The sequence below is a fragment of the Pseudophryne corroboree genome, chromosome 8 (genome assembly GCF_028390025.1).
Source record: "Pseudophryne corroboree isolate aPseCor3 chromosome 8, aPseCor3.hap2, whole genome shotgun sequence".
Classification (NCBI taxonomy): domain Eukaryota; kingdom Metazoa; phylum Chordata; class Amphibia; order Anura; family Myobatrachidae; genus Pseudophryne; species Pseudophryne corroboree.
In genome coordinates, this window is record NC_086451.1 from 274,855,975 (window position 1) to 274,882,546 (window position 26,572).

A 26,572-nucleotide genomic window follows, 5' to 3' on the forward strand; every position below is an offset into this window, starting at 1 on the left:
GCTTCGTATGATGCCACCATCTTTCCCAGGACTCGAGTGCAGTGATGCACTGACACCTGTTTTGGCTTCAATAAGCTCTTGACCAGAGTCATGAGTTCTTGAGCTTTTTCTGTCGGAAGAAAAACCCTTTTCTGGTCTGTGTCCAGAATCATGCCCAAGAAGGTCAAACGAGACGTAGGATTCAGCTGCGACTTTGGAATATTGAGAATCCAGCCGTGTTGCTGAAACACCTTCAGTGAAAGTGATACGCTGTTCAGCAACTTCTCCCGTGATCTCGCTTTTATGAGGAGATCGTCCCAGTATGGGATAATTGTGACACCCTGCTTGCGCAGGAGCACCATCATTTCCGCCATTACCTTGGTGAAAATCCTCGGGGCCGTGGAAAGCCCAAACGGCAACGTCTGAAATTGGTAATGACAATCCTGTACCGCAAATCTCAGGTATGCCTGATGAGGAGGATATATGGGAACATGCAGGTATGCATCCTTTATGTCCAGAGATACCATAAAATCTCCCCCTTCCAGGCTGACTATGACCGCTCTGAGCGATTCCATTTTGAACTTGAACCGTTTTAAGTAAAGGTTCAGGGATTTTAAATTCAAAATGGGTCTGACCGAACCGTCCGGTTTCGGGACCACAAACAGAGTTGAGTAGTATCCCTTCCCTCTTTGAAGCAGGGGAACCTCGACTACCACTTGTTGAAGACACAATTTGTGAATCGCATGTAACACTATCTCCCTTTCTAGGGGAGAAGTCGGTAGCACCGATTTGAAAAATCGCCGAGGGGGCACCTCTTCGAATTCCAGCTTGTATCCCTGAGAAACAATTCTATTGCCCAGGGATCCACCTGTGAGTGAACCCAGATGTGGCTGAAAAGTCGAAGACGTGCCCCCACTGGAGCGGACTCCCTCAGGGGAGCCCCAGCGTCATGCGGTGGATTTTGCAGAGGCCGGGGAGGACTTCTGTTCCTGGGAACTAGCTGTGTTGTGCAGCTTTTTCCCTCTGAACTTACCTCTGGCAAGAAAGGACGATCCACGTACTCTTTTGCTTTTATTTGAACGAAAGGACTGCATTTGATAATGAGGCGCTTTCTTAGGTTGTGAGAGAACATAAGGCAAAAAATTCGATTTACCTGCCGTAGCTGTGGAGACGAGGTCCGAGAGGCCTTCTCCAAATAATTCCTCACCCTTGTAAGGTAAAAACTCCATATGCCTCTTTGAGTCGGCATCGCCTGTCCACTGTCGAGTCCATAAGACTCTCCTAGCAGAAATAGACATAGCATTTATTCTGGAACCCAGTAAACTAATGTCTCTTTGAGCATCCCTCATATACAAGACAGCATCTTTTATATGCCCTAGGGTCATTAAAATGGTATCCTTATCTAGGGTCTCAATTTCCGCTGATAAGGAATCTGTCCATGCTGCTACAGCACTACAAACCCAGGCCGACGCAATTGCCGGTCTGAGTATCGTACCAGAATGTGTGTAAATGGACTTCAAGGTAACCTCCCGCTTGCGGTCAGCAGGATCCTTGAGGGTAGCCGTATCTTGGGATGGCAGCACTATCTTTTTTTATAAGCGTGTCAATGCTTCGTCTACCCTAGGGGAGGATTCCCACCGTATTCTGTCCTTTGGCGGGAAAGGATACGCCATAAGAATCCTTTTGGGAATCTGCAGTTTTTTTGTCTGGAGTTTCCCAAGCTTTTTCGCATAATTCGTTCAGCTCATGTGAGGATGGAAAGGTGACCTCAGGCTTCTTTCCTTTATACATGTGAACCCTCGTGTCAGGGACAGGGGGTTCCTCTGTGATATGCAAAACATCTTTTATTGCAATAATCATATATCGAATACATTTAGCCACTTTTGGCTGCAATTTTGCATCATCGTAGTCGACACTGGAGTCTGAATCCGTGTCGGTATCTGTGTCAACTATTTGGGATAGTGTGCGCTTCTGAGACCCCGAAGGTCCCGGAGACATTGGGACAGACATGGTTTGACTCCCTGACTGTTCCCCAGCCTCAGCTTTGTCTAATCTTTTGTGCAATAAATTTACATTAGCACTTAAGACATTCCACATATCCATCCAGTCAGGTGTCGGCGCTGCCGACGGAGACCTTACATTCATACACTCCCCCTCCTCCTTAGGTGAGCCTTCAACCTCAGACATGTCGACACACGCGTACCGACACACCACACACACACAGGGAAGCTCTTTTCTGAAGACAGGTTCCCCACCAGGCCCTTTGGAGAGACAGAGAGAGAGTATGCCAGCACACACCCCAGCGCTATATGACCCAGGAAAAACACAGAATGTTTACCCAGTAGCGCCTTTATGTATGCATATGCGCCAATTATGTGCCCCCCCCCCCTCTTGAAAACCCTCTGTCACCGTGAGTAAGCAGGGGAGAGTCCGGGGAGCTTCCTCTCAGCGCTGTGCTGTGGAGAAAATGGCGCTGGTGAGTGCTGAGGGAGAAGCCCCGCCCCCTCGGCGGCGGGCTTCTGTCCCGCTCAAAATTCTTAAAAACATGGCAGGGGCTCTTTATATACATGTACAGTGCCCAGCTGTACATGTATATATGTACTTTTGCCACAGGAGAGGTTTATATTGCTGCCCAGGGTGCCCCCCCTGCGCCCTGCACCCTTACAGTGACAGATGTGTGTGAGGTGAATGGGAGCAATGGCGCACAGCTTCACTGCTGTGCGTTACCTCTATGAAGATCAAGATGTCTTCTGCCGCCTCTGAAGTCTTCTTTTCTTCTCATACTCACCCGGCTTCTATCTTCCGGCTCTGCGAGGAGGACGGCGGTGCGGCTCTGGGACGGACGGAGAGGGTGAGACCTGCGTACCAAACCCTCTGGAGCTAATGGTGTCCAGTAGCCTAAGAAACAGAGCCTTGAAACTCAGAGAAGTAGGTCTGTTTCGCTCTCCTCAGTCCCTCGATGCAGGGAGTCTGTTGCCAGCAGGCTCCCTGAAAATAAAAAACCCAACTAAAATACTTTCTGACTGAAAATAAAAAACCTAACTAAAATACTTTCTGACAGGAAACTCAGGAGAGCTCCCTGAAAGCACCCAGTCTCCACTGGGCACAGTATCAAACTGAGGTCTGGAGGAGGGGCATAGAGGGAGGAGCCAGTGCACACCCAGAGCCAAAGTCTTTCTTAAAGTGCCCATGTCTCCTGAGGAGCCCGTTTATCCCCATGGTCCTTACGGAGTCCCCAGCATCCTTTAGGACGTTAGAGAAAATATAGTGGGCATGAGACTTACTGTACCACACCCAACTGTCTAACGGACTCTAACCCAAAACGCAAGTGGTAAGGGTTTTCTCTATCAATCTATGTCCTATAATTAATGTCATTACATATAATGCATTACTGGAAAAAAGGGAGGGAGTTGAGACTTATGACAAAAAAAAAAACACACAACAAAAAAACAAAGTCCAAAATATAATTAAAACATGAGCTCAAGAAGATATATTTATTCAGCACAGAAAACCATCTCATCTAAATGCTAACTGATGCCATTTTAAGTGTAAAACACTCATCTTTTTTCCCGAAGCTTACCTGTATTGGTATGGAAAGGTTTTGATCATTCCCCAAAGCTCCTCAGACATACACGCATTACAGTCAATTAAGCTCAATGAGGGAAGTAAAACCTGGTCTGTAATGCTTAACAAGCAACTGACCAACACCTCCTATGGAGAAAGAGGAAAGAAGAGTTCAGTCATGGCACATACATTTCCAACATACATCATATAACTTGCATGCTATAAAGCATATATCCCACTGGTTAGTGTATGTCATGGTTTCATAAATATTCCCTATCACGCTTTCACTGAAAAGCGACTCTTTATTATATTATGGTTCTTTCGGAAACAATCAGACATTAATGTGGTGCAGTTCTCTGTGCTTGTTTTTGAGCAAAACTACTTACCATTTTATCTTTATCTTCAAGTTTATTTGCATCAGACTGAAACAGATAACAAAAGAACCAAATAAAACAAATTACACAGTTTGCAGTTTCCCTTAACTAGGTGAGCTAAATGCATGATAAAATACTTCAATAATACAATTTTCCACTAAGTAAACAACCTCATAATTATCTATACACTGAGAAATGTGCACAGGAATTGCTCACAGGAGGATGGGGGAAAGGAGAGCTTATTATCTGGAACAAGTCTGTTGTTGCCTACAGTTTCCAAAGGGAAATAAAGAGAATGAAAATAAGATTTTACTTACCGATAAATCTATTTCTCGGAGTCCGTAGTGGATGCTGGGGTTCCTGAAAGGACCATGGGGAATAGCGGCTCCGCAGGAGACAGGGCACAAAAAGTAAAGCTTTTTCCGATCAGGTGGTGTGCACTGGCTCCTCCCCCTATGACCCTCCTCCAGACTCCAGTTAGGTACTGTGCCCGGACGAGCGTACACAATAAGGGAGGATTTTGAATCCCGGGTAAGACTCATACCAGCCACACCAATCACACCGTACAACTTGTGATCTAAACCCAGTTAACAGTATGATAACAGCGGAGCCTCTGAAAGATGGCTTCCTTCAACAATAACCCGAATTAGTTAACAATAACTATGTACAATTTATGCAGATAATCCGCACTTGGGATGGGCGCCCAGCATCCACTACGGACTCCGAGAAATAGATTTATCGGTAAGTAAAATCTTATTTTCTCTATCGTCCTAGTGGATGCTGGGGTTCCTGAAAGGACCATGGGGATTATACCAAAGCTCCCAAACGGGCGGGAGAGTGCGGATGACTCTGCAGCACCGAATGAGAGAACTCCAGGTCCTCCTTAGCCAGAGTATCAAATTTGTAAAATTTTACAAACGTGTTCCCCCCTGACCACGTAGCTGCTCGGCAAAGTTGTAATGCCGAGACCCCTCGGGCAGCCGCCCAAGATGAGCCCACCTTCCTTGTGGAGTGGGCCTTTACAGATTTAGGCTGTGGCAGGCCTGCCACAGAATGTGCAAGTTGGATTGTGCTACAGATCCAACGAGCAATCGTCTGCTTAGACGCCGGAGCACCCATCTTGTTGGGTGCATACAATATAAACAACGAGTCAGATTTTCTGACTCCAGCTGTCCTTGCAATATATATTTTTAATGCTCTGACAACGTCCAGTAACTTGGAGTCCTCCAAGTCACTTGTAGCCGCAGGCACTACAATAGGCTGGTTCAGATGAAATGCTGACACCACCTTAGGGAGAAAATGCGGACGAGTCCGCAGTTCTGCCCTGTCCGAATGGAAAATCAGATATGGGCTTTTGTAAGATAAAGCTGCCAATTCTGACACTCTCCTGGCAGAAGCCAGGGCTAGAAGCATGGTCACTTTCCATGTGAGATATTTCAAATCCACCTTTTTTAGTGGTTCAAACCAATGAGATTTGAGGAAATCCAAAACCACATTGAGATCCCACGGTGCCACTGGAGGCACCACAGGAGGCTGTATATGCAGCACTCCCTTAACAAAGGTCTGGACTTCAGGGACTGAAGCCAATTCTTTTTGAAAGAAAATCGACAGGGCCGAAATTTGAACCTTAATAGATCCCAATTTGAGACCCATTGACAATCCTGATTGCAGGAAATGTAGGAATCGACCCAGTTGAAATTCCTCCGTCGGAGCACTCCGATCTTCGCACCACGCAACATATTTTCGCCAAATTCGGTGATAATGTTGCACGGTTACTTCCTTCCTTGCTTTAATCAAAGTAGGAATGACTTCTTCCGGCATGCCTTTTTCCTTTAGGATCCGGCGTTCAACCGCCATGCCGTCAAACGCAGCCGCGGTAAGTCTTGAAACAGACAGGGACCCTGCTGAAGCAAGTCCCTCCTTAGAGGTAGAGGCCACGGATCTTCCGTGATCATCTCTTGAAGTTCCGGGTACCAAGTCCTTCTTGGCCAATCCGGAACCACTAGTATCGTTCTTACGCCTCTTTGCCGTATAATTCTCAATACTTTTGGTATGAGAGGCAGAGGAGGAAACACATACACCGACTGGTACACCCAAGGCGTTACCAGCGCGTCCACAGCTATTGCCTGCGGATCTCTTGACCTGGCGCAATACCTGTCCAGTTTTTTGTTGAGGCGAGACGCCATCATGTCCACCATTGGTCTTTCCCAACGGGTTACCAGCATGTGGAAGACTTCTGGATGAAGTCCCCACTCTCCCGGGTGAAGATCGTGTCTGCTGAGGAAGTCTGCTTCCCAGTTGTCCACTCCCGGGATGAACACTGCTGACAGTGCTATCACATGATTCTCTGCCCAGCGAAGAATCCTTGCAGCTTCTGCCATTGCACTCCTGCTTCTTGTGCCGCCCTGTCTGTTCACATGGGCGACTGCCGTGATGTTGTCCGACTGGATCAACACCGGTTTTCCCTGAAGCAGAGGTTCTGCCTGGCTTAGAGCATTGTATATTGCTCTTAGTTCCAGAATGTTTATGTGAAGAGACGTTTCCAGGCTCGTCCATACTCCCTGGAAGTTTCTTCCTTGTGTGACTGCTCCCCAGCCTCTCAGGCTGGCGTCCGTGGTCACCAGGATCCAATCCTGTATGCCGAATCTGCGGCCCTCCAATAGATGAGCACTCTGCAACCACCACAGAAGAGACACCCTTGTCCTTGGAGACAGGGTTATCCGCAGGTGCATCTGAAGATGCGACCCTGACCATTTGTTCAACAGATCCCTTTGGAAAATTCTTGCGTGGAATCTGCCGAATGGAATTGCTTCGTAAGAAGCCACCATTTTTCCCAGGACTCTTGTGCATTGATGTACAGACACCTTTCCTGGTTTTAGGAGGTTCCTGACAAGCTCGGATAACTCCTTGGCTTTTTCCTCCGGGAGAAAAACCTTTTTCTGAACCGTGTCCAGAATCATCCCTAGGAACAGCAGACGAGTTGTCGGCATTAACTGGGATTTTGGAATATTCAGAATCCACCCGTGCTGTTTTAGCACTTCCTGAGACAGTGCTAATCCCATCTCTAGCTGTTCTCTGGACCTCGCCCTTATTAGGAGATCGTCCAAGTATGGGATAATTAATACGCCTTTTCTTCGAAGAAGAATCATCATCTCGGCCATTACCTTTGTAAAGATCCGAGGTGCCGTGGACAATCCGAACGGCAGCGTCTGAAACTGATAGTGACAGTTTTGTACAACGAACCTGAGGTACCCCTGGTGTGAGGGGTAAATTGGAACGTGGAGATACGCATCCTTGATGTCCAAGGATACCATAAAGTCCCCCTCTTCCAGGTTCGCTATCACTGCTCTGAGTGACTCCATTTTGAACTTGAACTTCTTTATGTACAGGTTCAAGGACTTCAGATTTAGAATAGGCCTTACCGAGCCATCCGGCTTCGGTACCACAAAAAGAGTGGAATAATACCCCTTCCCTTGTTGCAGAAGAGGTACCTTGACTATCACCTGCTGAGAGTACAGCTTGTGAATGGCTTCCAACACCGTCTCCCTTTCGGAGGGGGACGTTGGTAAAGCAGACTTCAGGAAACGGCGAGGTGGACCTGTCTCTAATTCCAACCTGTATCCCTGAGATATTATCTGCAGGATCCAGGGATCTACTTGCGAGTGAGCCCACTGCGCGCTGTAATTTTTGAGACGACCCCCCACGGTCCCCGAGTCCGCTTGAGAAGCCCCAGCGTCATGCTGAGGCTTTTGTAGAAGCCGGGGAGGGCTTCTGATCCTGGGAAGGAGCTGCGTGTTGCTGTCTCTTCCCTCGACCTTTGCCTCGTGGCAGATATGAATAGCCCTTTGCTCTCTTATTTTTAAAGGAACGAAAGGGCTGCGGTTGAAAAGTCGGTGCCTTTTTCTGTTGGGGAGTGACTTGAGGTAGAAAGGTGGATTTCCCGGCTGTAGCCGTGGCCACCAAATCTGATAGACCGACTCCAAATAACTCCTCCCCTTTATACGGCAAAACTTCCATATGCCGTTTTGAATCCGCATCGCCTGTCCACTGTCGCGTCCATAAAGCTCTTCTGGCCGAAATGGACATAGCACTTACCCGTGATGCCAGTGTGCATATATCCCTCTGTGCATCACGCATATAAAAAAATGCATCCTTTATTTGTTCTAACGACAGTAAAATATTGTCCCTGTCCAGGGTATCAATATTTTCAATCAGGGATTCTGACCAAACTACCCCCGCACTGCCCATCCAGGCAGTCGCTACAGCTGGTCGTAGTATAACACCTGCATGTGTGTATATACTTTTTTGGATATTTTCCATCCTCCTATCTGATGGATCTTTAAGTGCGGCCGTCTCAGGAGAGGGTAACGCCACTTGTTTAGATAAGCGTGTTAGCGCCTTGTCCACCCTAGGAGGTGTTTCCCAGCGCTCCCTAACCTCTGGCGGGAAAGGGTATAATGCCAATAATTTCTTTGAAATTATCAGCTTTTTATCAGGGGCAACCCACGCTTCATTACACACGTCATTTAGTTCTTCTGATTCAGGAAAAACTATAGGTAGTTTTTTCATACCCCACATAATACCCTGTTTAGTGGTACCTGTAGTATCAGCTAAATGTAACGCCTCCTTCATTGCCAAAATCATATAACGTGTGGCCCTACTGGAAAATACGGTTGATTCGTCACAGTCACCACTGGAGTCATCGCCTGTGTCTGGGTCTGTGTCGACCGACTGAGGCAAAGGGCGTTTCACAGCCCCTGACGGTGTTTGAGTCGCCTGGACAGGCACTAATTGATTGTCCGGCCGTCTCATGTCGTCAAACGACTGCTTTAGCGTGTTGACACTATCCCGTAGTTCCATAAATAAAGGCATCCATTCTGGTGTCGACTCCCTAGGGGGTGACATCCTCATATTTGGCAATTGCTCCGCCTCCACACCAATATCGTCCTCATACATGTCGACACACACGTACCGACACACAGCAGACACACAGGGAATGCTCCTAACGAAGACAGGACCCACTAGCCCTTTGGGGAGACAGAGGGAGAGTTTGCCAGCACACACCAAAAGCGCTATATATATATCAGGGATAGCCTTATAATAAGTGCTCCCTTATAGCTGCTTTGTTATATCAAAATATCGCCATAAATGTGCCCCCCCCTCTCTGTTTTACCCTGTTTCTGTAGTGCAGTGCAGGGGAGAGACTTGGGAGCCGTCCTGACCAGCGGAGCTGTGAGAGGAAATGGCGCCGTGTGCTGAGGAGATAGGCCCCGCCCCTTTTCCGGCGGGCTCGTCTCCCGCTATTTAGAAAAATTAGGCAGGGGTTAAATATCTCCATATAGCCTCTAGGGCTATATGTGAGGTATTTTTAGCCTTTATAGGTACTCATTTGCCTCCCAGGGCGCCCCCCTCCCAGCGCCCTGCACCCTCAGTGACTGCCGTGTGAAGTGTGCTGAGAGGAAAATGGCGCACAGCTGCAGTGCTGTGCGCTACCTTTAGAAGACTGCAGGAGTCTTCAGCCGCCGATTCTGGACCTCTTCTGATTTCAGCATCTGCAAGGGGGCCGGCGGCGTGGCTCCGGTGACCATCCAGGCTGTACCTGTGATCGTCCCTCTGGAGCTTGATGTCCAGTAGCCAAGAAACCAATCCATCCTGCACGCAGGTGAGTTGACTCCTTCTCCCCTCAGTCCCTCGCTGCAGTGATCCTGTTGCCAGCAGGAATCACTGTAAAATAAAAAACCTAGCTAAACTTTCTCTAAGCAGCTCTTTAGGAGAGCCACCTAGATTGCACCCTTCTCGGCCGGGCACAAAAATCTAACTGGAGTCTGGAGGAGGGTCATAGGGGGAGGAGCCAGTGCACACCACCTGATCGGAAAAAGCTTTACTTTTTGTGCCCTGTCTCCTGCGGAGCCGCTATTCCCCATGGTCCTTTCAGGAACCCCAGCATCCACTAGGACGATAGAGAAATAAAGAAATTGCTAATGTATACCAAACCACCTACAACTTGGAGACACACAGTTTCATAGAGGTTTTAAAAGTAAACAGAATGTACCAAACCAATTTTGCATATACATTTAATGGACATCAAACATGTAATCCTATCCAAGTCCTATATTTTGCAGTATCCCCCAGGACTGAAGAGATAATGAAATGTCAGGTTTTCTCCAGGATTCACAATAGATTCCAAGAAGTTACCAATATGACCCTTACCTCAGTCTGTATTTGTAAACCCCTTGAGTGTGTATTTTAAAAGATTAATGGGTACCACAAATTAGAAATCTTGGACATGATGCAGGTAATAGAGAAAAATATTCTGGAACAGTTACTATTCCATAAATAAACTTCTATTTCATTATTCGTTGGCTAGCAAAGTAATAAGTTGAATTTACAAGATTTAAAAATAAAATGCATTTAATGCTGTGCATACACGCTATAATTACCTGTCCGATCTGGTCTGACAGGCATTTTATCTGACCGTGTATGCCCAGCATAAGGAGCAGCATTGTGGTAAACTCGTGATTAAAATAACTGAAAAGAAACCTTCCTGACCAGATAAAAAAGCAAATCATGAGGAGAGGGAGTGAGCGGTATTGCAGAGTTACACTTATACGAACCACAGAAGTTACTATCTCAGCAGCTTCCAACAAGATCAGATATGATTGTGTATATGGACATTTACAAAGCGGCTGGTTGTAAAACGGTATCCGGATTAAAGGTCTACAGTCAATAGGACAACCACTAATGGTAGGCATGCAGGTCGACAGGGTCAACAGGGGTAAAAAGACGACAAATCTGGTAGACAATTTTTTTGTAAAGTTTTCTTTCATTTTTTTAAATTTTTCCATACTTCTCCATCTACGTGGACTATGATTGGGAATAGTAACCTTGCCCAAAAAGCATGGCGAACGAAGCAAGCCATGCGAGGGGACGCAGTACACTAATGGGGCTTCTCTGTGGTAGAAAACTGACAAAACACCCCCCCAAAAAAATTATTGTGTCCACCTTTTTTTGTGTCAACCATTTCCATGGCGTCCGTTTGGCCCTGTCGACCCAATGCATGTTTACCATTAGTGGTAGATCTATTAACTGTAGACATTTTTTTGTGTAAATCTAATAATCCACACCCTTGTAAAGCCCAGCGCTTTTTGCTAGGCATACATTACACAATCTGGCAGATAATCTGTGGTTGCAATGAAAACCTGGTAATGGATTAGAGCAACTGACAATCTGCTATTAAACACTGGAAAATGGACAAAACCTGTCTGTGATTTAACCAATTTGTATAAACAACAGGTTTTGTCCATTTTCCAGTGTTTGGGAGCAAATGGGCGATTGTCAGTTGCTCTCATCCATTACCAGGTTTTCATTCCAACCACAGATTATCTGCCACATAATTGTATAGTGTATGCCCAGCATTAGATCATATTTATGCCCAATATTTAAAGGTATATGATTTTACTACCATAGTGGTTCTGAAACACAGCCCTCAGAACCCTAAACAGTTTGGGCAGTATTCAAATGATTTATCACGCGCAATCTCCTTTCTAAAGTGATCCACGTTATCGCACATATTGCGCCCATAGTAATCAGGTTTAGCTGCGTAAAGGGTTAGGCGCCCTCGCTACCCCCAGGGGTAGCGAGCTGAAATGATTATACCACTCCCGTCAGCAGAAACAGAACGTTTGCGGAAGGGGGTGAAAAGAACTGCGCACCGCCTTTGTATTTTCCAGGTTACCTAGCTGGTGCACAGGTGTATTCATTATTCACAGACACATTTAAAGAGCTACAGGTGGAGCGGATTCTGTCACTTGTGATTCTGTGAGAAGACCTAGAAAACATGAACTGTTTGGGGTCCTGAGGACAAAGTTTGAGAACCTATGTACAAGCAAAACACAGCCAGTAAAATTATTGCCTTTTAAATTTTGGGCATAAACACAATCAGAATCAAACGCATCATAGAGCAACACAAAAAAAAACAAACGCAAATCTGTGGTAAATTGATATAAAGAGCTACCACTGCATCTTAAATGTTCATTGTTTGCTCAAAAAAATTGGATTTTAGTACTTACCAGAAAAATCCTTTTCTTAGAATCCACAGGGGGCACTGGAGTACTCTTGGGATATGGAGCCTTAGCAGGGATAGGCACATTTAAATATTTAAATTAGTAACCCTCCACCCCCTCCATACTCCCAAGATACCTCAGTGTTTTTTTACTGAGCCGAACAGAAGCGTACAGAGAATGAACAATGGAGAATCACATACAGGTTGAGTATCCCATATCCAAATATTCCGAAATACGGAATATTCCGAAATACGGACTTTTTTGAGCGAGAGTGAAATAATGAAACCTTTAAAAATATTGTATTAAATGACCTTCAGGCTGTGTGTATAAGGTGTATATGAAACATAAATGAATTGTGTGAATGTACACACACTTTGTTTAATACACAAAGTTATAAAAAATATTGGCTAAAATTACTTTCAGGCTGTGTGTATAAGGTGTATATGTAACATAAATGCATTCTGTGCTTAGATTTAGGTCCCATCACCATGATATCTCATTATGGTATGCAATTATTCCAAAATACGGAAAAATCCGATATCCAAAATACCTCTGGTCCCAAGCATTTTGTATAAGGGATACTCAACCTGTATAACATTATAACATAACGGACAACTATAAAGTTGACACATAACATAACAGACAACTAGAAAGTTTACACGACAACAGAAAACAATCACCGTAACATGCCAACAAGTCGGTGAGAATAGGTTACCATAACATTTACTGAACTTACCACTAGCAAGGTGAAACTGCTCTGGGTGGGCATCCAGTGCCCCCTGTGGATTCAAAGAAAAGGATTTATCTGGTAAGTACCAAAATCCTATTTTCTTTTTCATCCACTAGGGGTCACTAGAGTATTCTTGGGACTTACCAAAGTTTCCCCCTTGGGTGGAGAGCTGTTTGGCACCTGTAACACTAGATGGCCAAAGCTAGACGCTGATGCCGCACACATATGAAACTTGTAAAAGCGCACAAAAAAGGGTGCACTGATGACCATGTAGCTGCACAGCAAAGGAAGCAGCGGAAACTGTGGAAACCGATAAACGCAGCTGTACGGCAACGCTATTGTGAGAGCATCCTCTGCCACTGCCTTTGGATCTCTTGTTCTGGACACATACTGGGGAGTTTGAGGATTCTGGGGAGATGCCATTAGATCCACCTGTGGGTAACCCCACCTCTGGACCAACATCTGGAACACCTCTGGAAGTAAAGCCATTCTACCGGATGAAAATCCTGATGGCTGAGAAAATCTGCTTCCCAGTTGTCCACTCCTGGAATGAACACTGTCAACAATATCACTTGGTGATGCTCGGCCCAATAAAGGATTCAAGCAACTTCTCGCATGGCCATGCGACTTCAAGTCCCTCATTGATTGTTGATGTATGCGACTGCCGTCACGTAGTCTGACTGAACTTGAACAGTCTGAGACTGGAGCATGTGAACTGCCTGTCGCAGCGTGTCGTAAATTGCCCTCAGTTCCAGGACATTTATTGACCGTAATCTTTGTCGGGCTGACCATAGACCCTGAAGCTGACTATGTAGGACCACTGCTCCCTAACCTCTGAGACTTGCGTCCATCGTCCAAATTATCCAATTCCAGACTACAAACCTTTTTCCCACGGTGAGATAGTGTATGTGGAGCCACCCGAGTAGGGAGACAACCTCACCATTTGTAAAATTTGTAGATGAGAGCCTGACCACTAAGCGAGAAGATCCAGTTGAAAGGGACGTGAGTGAAATCTTCCGAACTAAAGTGCTTCGAAAAAAGCCACCGTCTTTCCTAACAGTTGAATGTACAAATACACAGAGACTGTCTGTGGCTTGAGCACTAACTGTACCAGATGACGAATACTTTGTGCTTTCTGTTCTGGCAGGTAAATCCTTTGATCTACCGTATCCAGAATCATTCCTAGGAAGTGAATTGTTTGACATAGAACCAGGCTTGATTTCTTGAAGTTGACAAACCAACCTTGCTGAACTAGTACATTTGATAAAGTATATATAAAAATACCACGCTATGTATATGTTAGCAGCTCCATATAAACAGTAAAATGAAAGATAATAATGATAATTGAAGCGCTTGATTAAACGAACGCTCATAACTGTAAAAAAAAGGGGTTATTTTGTATTAATGTTACAGCTCTTTTATGAATGTTTAAAAGAGGTGAATGAGGGTTTTCAAAATCCGGATTACATCCACAATTTCTGGGTGCGGGTTAAAACTCTCTCTGCTATCCCTACCTGTGGTGCCCACGGTTTGATGTTAGATCAGCCTGACCGGCTGCTGCAGACTTTAACAGTTCCCGTCTCTCTGTAGCTCCGGCGTGCTAGTGCTTGTACACACTTGTGCGTCTCCTCTGTTGTCCTCCGTATCTTCTCCAAAGCGTTTTGGGTTTTGCACCCTTTATCTAGGATTCTGTTTGTAGGATTAACCTCCTTTTTATATTTTAAAGATTTAAACAACTTTATTATTTCCATTAAAAACAGGAAGTGTGAAAATGGATGTTATAAATAAAAAGCAGCAACCATGTGCCCATTGTAGCCTATATAGAGCTTAAAAAATAGAATTATATATACATTTTTTTTCATTTTTATATTTCTAAATTAATTTATGGCATGGCAGTCAGAATAGGTCTAATATATTATGTATAAAAAAGGGAATATGTATAAAATTTAATTATCTAACAAAAACGCATTTACGTCAATTTCTACATTTAACCCCTCAGGTTGTAGGGTCCGCATGTAGTATATCCATTTTGTTTCTTTTTTTCTGAGTTCAAGGCATATGTTTCCTCCGCTCCAGTTACATTGTATTTTTTGTATACCTATAAAATTTCAGGCTGGATGGATCTTTATTGTGACAGTCTTTATAATGTTTGGAGACACTATGCGTCTCCAATCCTCTTAGTATATTACAGTGGGGCAAAAAAGTATTTGGACAGCCACCAATTGTGCAAATTGACCCACTTAAAAAGATGAGAGGTCTGTAATTTCCATCATAGGTACACTTCAACTGGGAAAGAGAGAGAATCTGAAGAAAAAAAAAAAAAAAAAAAACTAGGAAATCACATTGTATGATTTTTAAACAATTTATTTGTATATTCTTGCGGAAAATAAATATTTGGACAATCAAAAAGTTTAACTCAATACTTTGTAATATAACCTCGGTTGGTAATTACAGAGGTCAAACGTTTCCTGTAGTTATTGACCAGGTTTGCACACACTGTAGCAGGTATTTTGGCCCACTCTTCCATGCAGATCTTCTCTAGATCTGTCATGTTTTGGGGCTGTCGCCGGGCAATACGGACTTTCAACTCCCTCCAAAGATTTTCTATTGGGTTGAGGTCTGGAGACTGGCTAGGCCACTCCAGGACCTTGAAATGCTTCTTACGGAGCCACTCCTTAGTTGCCCGGGTGGTGTGTTTGGGGTCACTGTCATGCTGGAAGACCCAGCCATGTTCCATCTTCAATGCTCTTACTGAAGTAAGGAGGTTTTTGGCCAAAATCTCACGATACATGGCCCTATTCATCCTCTCCTTAATACGGATCAGTCGTCCTGTCCCCTTTGCAGAAAAGCAGCCCCAAAGCATGATGTTTCCACCCCTATGCTTCACAAAGGGTATGGTGTTCTTGGGATGCCATTCATCATTCTTCTCCCTCCAAACACGGCGAGTGGAGTTTATACCAAAAAGTTTGATTTTGCTCTCATCTGACCACATTACATTCTCCTAGTCCTCCTCTGAATCATCCAGATGGTCACTGGAAAACTTTAGACGGGCCTGGACATGTGCTGGCCTAAGCAGGGTAACCTCTCGGGTGCTGCAGGATTTCAATCCATGACGACGTAGTGTGTTACTAATGGTACCCTTTTGTGACTGTGGTCCCAGCTCTCTTGAGGTCATTGACCAGGTCCACCCATGTAGTTCTGGGCTGATTCCTCACCGTTTTCAAGATCATTGATACCCCACGAGGTGAGATCTTGCATGGAGCCCAAGGTTGAGGGAAATTGTCAGTGATCTTGTATTTCTACCATTTTTTAATAATTGCACCAACAGTTGATCTCTTCTCACCAAGCTGCTTGCCTATTGTCGAGTAGCTCATCCCAGCCTTGTGCAGCTCTACAATTTTGTACCTGGTGTCCTTAGACAGCTCTCTGGTCTTGGCCATGGTGGAGAGGTAGCAGTCTGACTGTTTGAGGGTGTGGACAGGTGTCTTTTATACAGATAACCAGTTCAAAAAGGTGCCATTAATACAGGTAATGAGTGGAGGATAGAAGAGCTTCTTAAAGTAGTAGTAACAGGTCTGTGAGAGCCAGAAATCTTGCTGCTTGGTATGTGTCCAAATATTTATTTTCCACAAGAATATACAAGTAAATTGTTTAAAAATCATACAATGTGATTTCCTGTTTTTTTTTTTCTTTTCAGATTCTGTTTCTCACAGTTGAAGTGTACCTATGATGGAAATTAGAGACCTCTCTCATCTTTCTAAGTGGGTCAACTTGCACAATCGGTGGCTGTCGAAATACTTTTTTGCCCCAGTGTGTGTGTGTGTGTGTGTGTGTGTGTGTGTGTGTGTGTGTGTGTGTGTGTGTGTATATATATATATATATATATATATATATATATATACACTCTGAAATCCTTACTCGTAATTTTCTTTTTGTCTGCCCGATGTATTGATGAATGAAGGTTTTCAAAATCTGGAGAAGGTAAATGACTCCTTCCGAATCACACGTAATTCTTTCTTTTATTTTATAAATTTTCTTTGTTGTATTGGACATAAATTCTACAATGGGTTTTGTTGATTTATTTCCAGTGGTTTTGCAGGCACGGCAATTTAAACAATGAAAGGTTCCTTTCTGCTCTACTTGATTCTTTGTTTCCATCTGTACATAGTGCTAAGTATGTGGTTTCCACTGCATTCTTTGGTGTGGTTCCTCGTGCAAATTATCACGGACCTGGTTTGGAAGTGTTGTGGACTCGGGGTTTCTTCCGGTGACCGGGAAGAGGAACCGCTACTGGGTCGCAGTAGAGATGGCCGGATGTAGGTCTTCCTCATACAGGATTAGGACGGTAGGCAGGAGGCACGGGTGAATGCTTGTAGGTCTCCTGAAAGACAAGACTTGTAAAGATGCTGATGAATGGGTAGAGAGTACCAAAAGCTTACTGTGAGCGATGTTGGGGTGCTGGAGGCACTGAGGTGCTGGAGGCACCGAAATACTAGAGTTACGGAGGTGTTTGAAGGCGCTGAGAGACGTTGAGATGCTTGGAGGCACAGAGGTGCTGGAGGCACAGAGGTGCTAAGTGCTGAGGCACGGAGGTGCTGAATGCTGAGGCACGGAGGTGCTGAGTGCTGAGGCACGGACGTGCTGAGTGCTGAGGCACGAAGGGGCTGAGTGCTGAGGCACGGAGGTGCTGAGGCACGGAGATGCTGAGTGCTGAGGCACGGAGATGCTGAGTGCTGAGGCACGGAGGTGCTGAGGCACGGAGGTGCTGAGTGCTGAGGCACGGAGATGCTGAGTGCTGAGGCACGGAGGTGCTGAGGCACGGAGGTGCTGGGAAGCACGGAGATGCTGAGGCACGGAGGTGCTGGGAAGCACGGAGATGCTGAGGCACGGAGGTGCTGGGAAGCACGGAGGAACGGGAGCTCTGGAGATCACCACCACAGTCGCAGCAACGATGATACTCAGGCGCCGGAGCATTGCCTGGCGTCTGAATTTGAACTTCCCGCCAGGGCCTGATTGGTGGAGGTACCGATGACGTCACCCGCACCTCCCGTGGACGTCGAGCGCACACGCTGGCCGGACGGAGCGCTGGACGCCGGGAACCGCCAGCGAGGACAGCCGCACGGAGACCCAGCGCGCCCGGAGGGGTAAGTATGGAGACCGCGGAGGCGCTGTGACACAAATCATCTTTTCTTGGATAAAAATATCCAGGTCTAAATATATTACCATGTTGTCGCTAACAGTTGACGTAAATTCTAAACCGTAGGCGCAATATATTCAAAAAATTCTGCCAGGATTTGTTTTGGCCCACTCCATATAAACAGCAAATCATCTATGTATCTTTTCCAAATGACAATATATTTTCTGAATGGGTTGTTTTCCCAAATTTTTTCCTCCTCCCACCTAGCCACAAACAGATCAGCGTAGCTAGGTGCGAAGGAGGAACCCATAGCGGTTCCTTTGATTTGATTGTAGGACAGACCCTGTTTCCAGAAGTAGTTTCTATTCAGTATGTATTGTATACAGCTGATAATGAAATTTATCTGGGAGTTAGGTAGCTTCGTACAATTTGAAAGAAAAAATCTACTTGCTTCACAGCCGATGTTGTGGGCTATACAAGTATAAAGGGAACGGACATGTTAAAGATACACTACATATTTTACAGATTTTGGAAACTGTTGAATGGCAGGGGAATTTTATCCTATGGACCAGTGATGTCCGTTCCCTTTATACGTGTATTTTTTGTTTTTTAAATATATGACCATATACAATAGTCAATACTGTGATATATGCTTAATAACCTGTGTTGTCCCCCTATCTAGACAGGAACAACCACGAGCAAACAATGGCTGCTCCCCTTACTAAAGGAAATTGCTGTTGGTGTCCCCTTTTACCGCTGATTGCCCTTACATGAGTCACGGTGCTGTGCTGCTGCGTAGGAAGTCCCCTCCCGGCTAGCTGACTGTGTGCAAGCGGCGGCAGCAGTAGCTGATCGCGGACACTGGTGGCAGCTGGGTCTGTGGAGTGTTGTCGGGCGCAGGCCAGCAGCACTGATCCCCCCACGGTGACAGCGCTACAGGAGTAGAAGATGATCTGCGGAGAAGTGCCGGCAGCAGGCCGGCAGAACTGATTACCCGGCGGCAGCAGCGCTACAGTACAGCCACGGTAGCAGCAGATGATCCGTGGAGCGGTGCCCGCCAGCACTGATCCCCAGCCCTGCGCCGGAAGCGCTACAGTACAGCCGCAGGATCAGCAGGTGATCGCGGACACTGTCGGCAGCTGGGTCTGTGGAGCAGTGCCGGGCACAAGCCGGCGCCACTGCTCCCTATGCGGCAGTAGCACCACAGTACAGCCACGGGATCCCAACAAGATAGCTCCCGCACACACAGTTCAGCGGCAACATCATAGTACAGGTGCGGCAACAGAAAACATCATGCTTCCCTCATACAGTGCGGCGGCAGCGGGACCATATAGCAGTGAGACACAGACATATACGTAGATGCTCCCCACACCCAGAGCGGCGGCAGCGTGAGCTGACCGGCCGCTCAATACCTGGTGCCTGATATGGAGGCTGACGGGGCTTCTCAGCAAGATCCGACCTGCACCTCCTGCAGTCATATCGGAACTCAGCTTTCACGCTGGTGCAGGGATATGGAGATTGACGGGGCTTCTCTATAAGCTCCGACCTGCTCCTCGTACAGCCAGTAACACGCTGCTAAAGGTCCATGGCAGGGCTTCTTCACATAAGCGCCGACAAGCCTTGTGCTGGGTAGCAGCACACGCACAGTCCCGGACCCAAGCTTATTAATAAGCTGGGTAGGGACCTGTGTCAAGAAAAAGAAAAATTCTTTAGAAAGAGAAAATGAAGGCTGGAGATCTATCCTACGTGTGCCATTCCGGCAAAGCACTAAAAAAAACACTGAGGTATCTTGGGAGTATGGAGGGGTGGAGGGTTACTAATTTAAATATTTAAATGTGCCTATCCCTGCTAACGCCCTGTCCATATCCCAAGAGTACTCCAGTGACCCCTAGTGGATGAAAAAGAAACATCTATTGCTTATCTGGCTTCTATGCTGGTTTCTGCCATCAAACAGTCATAACTGGCATTAATGGCACAGAGAAATTATGCAGATCTCACGCATTCTCAGCAGCTCATTGGGTTGATAAGCTAATATAGCACAAAACAGAACCAATTACAAACACACACACAGTACATACACACATTATCCAAAAAGGGCTGCTTGATCATTGGTTCATGTTTCCATGAGCCTAGACTGAAAGGAACTAAAAACAGACTGATTCAGATTTGAAATGGATCAGCAATGTACACAGGAATTAATGTGACAAAGTACAGCTAGATACAATGAAAACTTTAGTCAGTAAAAAAGAAAAATACAAACCTCTTTCATCAATGCTTTGCCAAGTCTGACAATTTTGGCCAGCAAAATGGGATCATGTGCCAAGTGTGGGCCCAGGAAACAAAGCATGTTGAAGACATCTCTTCTTAAATCTTCGAAGCATTCCACTGGTTTGGGGGCCCTCTGGCTGTGCATTGGGGAAATACGGGATCCCTTGGCACCCTTGGGCACTCCCACTCTAGGAAACAAAACAAGAAGTTAAAATACATAAAACTGCTAAAAGGGCCTATTTACAGGGGAGATTTTGTGAGAAATTGCACGAAGACAGACATTTTCTCGAGGATTAGGAAAGTGGCAACGCAGCACTTATAGTCGATATCTGCTGTGGTATCTCCATTTTCATTCACAATAGCAGTCCCCATAGGTTTCTATGGCAGATGTAAAATTGTCACGTAAACTAAATTTGAAACTTGAGTTTTCCAGAATCAGTAACCGATAGTGGGGTATATGCAATTGCGGTCGAATTCCCGAAATTGTCGAATTTCGGGTCATTTTCGACCAAAAAAAAAAATCGCCTATGCAATTCAGTGCTTTCCGACCAAAAAACGGACTTTTAAAATTCGACTTTTTGCAAATTCGACTTTTCTGCAATGATACAAGTGCTGCAATTCGACCAAAGCATATTCAATTCAAGTTTGGAAATTCGACAGCAGTGCTTTTAGACAGCAAATTCGTCATTTTCAATCCGCCACACTTTGGAGGGTGAAAACAAATAAAAAAAATTTAAACATGTTTTTTTTTGTGTTTTTTTGGGGGGGAATAGCAGATCTATTTATATTAGAAGGGATTAGGTACTTTTTTTTTTTTTTTTGGAGGCACAAATATTATTTATATATTTTTTAAAATATTATTATTATTTTTTTTTTTTTTTTTTATGCTGGAACGGTGAAATCATAAAAAAAAATGGCGTGGGGTCCCCCCTCCAAAGCATAACCAGCCTCGGGCTCTTCGAGCTGGTCCTGGTTCTAAAAATGCGGGGGAAAAATTGACAGGGGATCCCCCGTAATTTTAAAACCAGCACCGGGCTCTGCGCCTGGTGCTGGTGCCAAAAATACGGGGGACAAAAAGAGTAGGGGTCCCCCGTATTTTTAACACCAGCATCGGGCTCCACTAGCTGGACAGATAATGCCACAGCCGGGGGTCACTTTTATGCCGTGCCCTGCGGCCGTGGCATTAAATATCCAACTAGTCACCCCTGGCCGGGGTACCCTGGGGGAGTGGGGACCCCTTCAATCAAGGGGTCCCCCCCCCAGCCACCTAAGGGCCAGGGGTGAAGCCCGAGGCTGTCCCCCCCCCCCATCCAATGGGCTGCGGATGGGGGGGCTGATAGCCTTTTGTGATATTAAAAAGATATTGTTTTTTCCAGTAGTACTACAAGTCCCAGCAAGCCTCCCCCGCAAGCTGGTACTTGGAGAACCACAAGTACCAGCATGCGGGAGAAAAACGGGCCCGCTGGTACCTGTAGTACTACTGGGAAAAAAATACCCAAATAAAAACAGGACACACACACCGTCGACAGTAAAACTTTATTTCATACGTCGACACACACATACTTACCTATGTTCACACGCCGACATCGGTCCTCTTCTCCATGTAGAATCCACGGATACCTGAAAAGAAAAGATCAATATACTCACCTCAGCCATGGTCCAGAGATAAATCCACGTACTTGGCAAAAAAACAAACCGAACACCCGCTCCATGCCGGACTGAAAGGGGTCCCATGCTGACACATGGGACACCTTTCCACGAATGAGACCTGTCAGTGACAGCTGTCACAGAAAGGTCTCTAAGCCAATCAGGAAGCGCAACTTCGTTGCGCTCACCTGATTGGCTGTGCGCTGTCTGTACTGTGACAGCACATCGCAAAGCCGCTCCATTACTTTCAATGGTGGGAACTTAGCGGCTAGCGGTAAGGTCACCCGCCGGTCAGCGGCTGACCGGCGGGTGACCCCACCGCTACCCGCAAAGTTCCCACCATTGAAAGTAATGGAGCGGCTTTGCGATGTGCTGTCACAGTACAGACAGCGCACAGCCAATCAGGTGAGCGCCACGGAAGTAGCGCTTCCTGATTGGCTGAAGGGACGTCAGTGACAGGAGTCACGTGATGTCCCGGCATTCGGGAGAAAGGGGTCTGATGTGAAAGCATTGGACCCCTTTCTAGTCCGGTATGGAGCGGGTTTTTGCGTGTTTTTTTTTTTAAACAAGTACGTGGATTTTACTCTCTGGACGTGGATTTATCTCTGGACGCTGGAAGGTGAGTATAATTTTTTCACAGGTACCCTCGGATCGTCGGAGACCGTGGCAGTCGGCGTGTCAACATAGGTAAGTATGTGTGTGTCGGTAGTGTGTAATAAAGTTTTACTATCAAGGTGTGTGTGTCCTGTTTTTATTTGGGTATTTTTTTCCCAGTTGTACTACAGGTACCAGCGGACCCGTTTTTCTCCCGCATGCTGGTACTTGTGGTTCTCCAAGTACCAGCTTGCGGGGGAGGCTTGCTGGGACTTGTAGTACTGCTGGAAAAAACAATATCTTTTTATTATCACAAAAGGCTATCAGCCCCCCCATCCGCAGCCCATTGGATGGGGGGGGACAGCCTCGGGCTTCACCCCTGGCCCTTGGGTGGCTGGGGGGGGGACCCCTTGATTGAAGGGGTCCCCACTCCCCCAGGGTACCCCGGCCAGGGGTGACTAGTTGGATATTTAATGCCACGGCCGCAGGGCACGGCATAAAAGTGACCCCCGGCTGTGGCATTATCTGTCCAGCTAGTGGAGCCCGATGCTGGTGTTAAAAATACGGGGGACCCCTACTCTTTTTGTCCCCCGTATTTTTGGCACCAGGCGCAGAGCCCGGTGCTGGTTTTAAAAATACGGGGGATCCCTGGCCAATTTTTCCCCTGCATTTTTAGAACCAGGACCAGCTCGATGAGCCCGAGGCTGGTTATGCTTTGGAGGGGGGACCCCACGCCATTTTTTTTCGGGTTTTTCACGTTTTTTTACCGTTTTTTAAAATCGCGGCAAAATCCGCCAAATCGGCCGATTTTCGCCCGCGACTCTGGCGAATCCGTTTTTCATTGAATATGGTGAATTCCGGAAGCCACCTTCCGGGATTCACCTGTCGAATTGAGTCGAATTAAAAAACGGCGAAAATTGCCGCGAATTCGACCGCAATTGCATATACCCCAATGTCTGTCAGCATGTGTGCAGCAGCACGTCCGATGTCTGAACCCAGACGTGATCACATTACTATACTTTGTATACTCTGCAGGGATGGGCACCTATTAGGGCCTATGTCACTACATACGCTTATAGATAAATTCCAGCAAATACGTAATTTCTTGCTGCTATAAGAAATTAGAATTATCAGGACTACGTTCCAAAAAAAGGTAAAAAATATGCCAGCAAGTGTTGTCCAGTAAAAGGGTGGGATTAAATCCTGCAGATATTGTTGTCATACATATCAAATAGTGAGAAAAGTGATTGATGAGGGTGAAATATCAGCTGAGTTCGGCAATCTTGTATTTCACTGGAAGAACATACTGTAATTACTGTATAATATACTGTATGTATTATATATATATATATATATATATATATACAGTCAATGGTTGGACCCCGACACTCCGGACTGACGCCAATACTGCTCCGGTGCCTTCCCTTCAGAGCATGTCAACTCTGTGTGCATATGGAACCTTGTTGAGAGCGGCACTCAGAGACTTGGACACACTTGGTCTGAGGAAGGGGCTAGTCCCTGAAACGTCACATAAAGATTGCCCTGCGGGGTTTTTTCACTTCAAACTTGTGTCCAAGTCTCTGAGTGCCGCTCTCAACAAGGTTCCATATATATATATATATATATATATATATATATATATATATATATATATTGCCCAATGTGTGCTAAAATGGATCACCAATATGACGGTCAATTAAGTTCCACAAAACAAAGGTTTTACTCAATACCATCAACAATTTCTCTATAAATAAGGAAGCGCCTACAAATTTGCATTCTGCAGAGGTGTGGTAATTAGGTGCAGAAGAAGATTAATGTAGTTAAACAATAAGCAATTAGGTAAAAGAAATAAACGCATTTTACCAATAACGATCTGTTTGTGCTGCTCTATGAAACCCCACTGGTTGCTAATGACCTATTTAGTACCACAGGAATCTCTGGATATGTGGGCAACATCAGTAGTGGCCTTAGTACAGTTTTACAGAAATGAACATGAAATACTGGGGCAGATGCATTAAGCCTGGAGAAGTGATAAAGCAGTGATAAGTGCAAGGTGATAACGCACCAGCCAATCTGCTCCTGTCAAATTACATATTGGAGCTGATTGGCTGGTGCGTTATCACCTGGCACTTATCAATACTTGATCATTTCTCCAGGCTTAATACATCTGCCCTTCTGTTCCAAATAATTAACCATATGGACGCATTATTAGTGCATGATGATAACTAGTAGAGTAAGAATACAAATACACACCTTTCCAAGTCGCCCATATTTAATAACTAGTTATTTTCCAGGTATATAATGACCTCATGTATATTTCAAGCATGTTTGCATTCAACTACTGTATGTTATTGGCCTTTATCAGCTGTCATAAGGTAAATTTTCCAAAACCTGCTCCCTTCTCAATAAAAACTGAAGAGTATAAATACTGTAGTCAGCTGATAGCCAGAACAGAAAGCTGGACAGTCAAAACAGAAAGCTGACTTGTCAAAAAAAATAAGAATTTACTTACCGATAATTCTATTTCTCATAGTCCGTAGTGGATGCTGGGGACTCCGAAAGGACCATGGGGAATAGCGGCTCCGCAGGAGACTGGGCACAAAAGTAAAAAGCTTTAGGACTACCTGGTGTGCACTGGCTCCTCCCCCTATGACCCTCCTCCAAGCCTCAGTTAGGATACTGTGCCCGGACGAGCGTACACAATAAGGAAGGATTTTGAATCCCGGGTAAGACTCATACCAGCCACACCAATCACACCGTACAACTTATGATTTGAACCCAGTTAACAGCATGATAACAGAGGAGCCTCTGAAAAGATGGCTCACAACAATAATAACCCGATTTTTGTAACAATAACTATGTACAAGTATTGCAGACAATCCGCACTTGGGATGGGCGCCCAGCATCCACTACGGACTATGAGAAATAGAATTATCGGTAAGTAAATTCTTATTTTCTCTAACGTCCTAGTGGATGCTGGGGACTCCGAAAGGACCATGGGGATTATACCAAAGCTCCCAAACGGGCGGGAGAGTGCGGATGACTCTGCAGCACCGAATGAGAGAACTCCAGGTCCTCCTCAGCCAGGGTATCAAATTTGTAGAATTTAGCAAACGTGTTTGCCCCTGACCAAGTAGCTGCTCGGCAAAGTTGTAAAGCCGAGACCCCTCGGGCAGCCGCCCAAGATGAGCCCACTTTCCGTGTGGAATGGGCTTTTACAGAATTTGGCTGTGGCAGGCCTGCCACAGAATGTGCAAGCTGAATTGTACTACAAATCCAACGAGCAATCGTCTGCTTAGAAGCAGGAGCACCCAGCTTGTTGGGTGCATACAGGATAAACAGCGAATCAGATTTTCTAACTCCAGCCGTCCTGGAAACATATATTTTCAGGGCCCTGACTACGTCCAGCAACTTGGAATCCTCCAAGTCCCTAGTAGCCGCAGGCACCACAATAGGCTGGTTTAAGTGAAAAGCTGAAACCACCTTAGGGAGAAATTGAGGACGAGTCCTCAATTCTGCCCTGTCCGTATGAAAAATTAGGTAAGGGCTTTAATAGGATAAAGCCGCCAATTCTGAGACACGCCTGGATGAAGCCAGGGCTAACAGCATTACCACTTTCCATGTGAGATATTTTAAGTCCACAGTGGTAAGTGGTTCAAACCAATGTGATTTTAGTTATCCCAAAACTACATTGAGATCCCAAGGTGCCACTGGAGGCACAAAAGGAGGCTGTATATGCAGTACTCCCTTGACAAACGTCTGAACTTCAGGAACAGAAGCCAGTTCTTTTTGGAAGAATATTGACAGGGCCGAAATTTGAACCTTAATGGACCCCAATTTGAGGCCCATAGACAGTCCTGTTTGCAGGAAATGCAGGAATCGACCCAGTTGAAATTCCTCTGTAGGGGCCTTCCTGGCCTCACACCACGCAACATATTTACGCCAAATACGGTGATAATGTTGCACAGTTACATCCTTCCTGGCTTTGATCAGAGTAGGGATAACTTCATCCGGAATGCCATTTTCCTTCAGGATCCGGCGTTCAACCGCCATGCCGTCAAACGCAGCCGCGGTAAGTCTTGGAACAGACATGGTCCCTGCTGGAGCAGGTCCTTTCTTAGAGGTAGAGGCCACGGGTCTTCCCTGAGCATCTCTTGAATTTCCGGGTACCAAGTCCTTCTTGGCCAATCCGGAGCCACGAGTATAGTCTTTACAC

At 45.7% G+C, this 26,572-nt stretch overlaps 1 protein-coding gene across 3 annotated transcripts in view; it reads right to left on the reverse strand.

The window, feature by feature from the left end:
* THOC2 (THO complex subunit 2) overlaps positions 1–26,572 on the reverse strand; it is a 479,267-nt gene that overhangs the window by 257,805 nt on the left and 194,890 nt on the right. For all 3 annotated transcript variants that reach the window (XR_010183065.1, XM_063937241.1, XM_063937242.1), the window contains exons 12-14: positions 20,108–20,303; positions 3,930–3,965; positions 3,560–3,690 (exon numbers count right to left, since the gene is read on the reverse strand). Coding sequence is in view for 2 of the 3 variants with exons in the window: in XM_063937241.1 (XP_063793311.1) it covers positions 3,560–3,690; positions 3,930–3,965; positions 20,108–20,303 (363 nt within the window). In the remaining variant the exon portion in view is untranslated. The remainder of the gene's footprint in view (positions 1–3,559; positions 3,691–3,929; positions 3,966–20,107; positions 20,304–26,572) is intronic.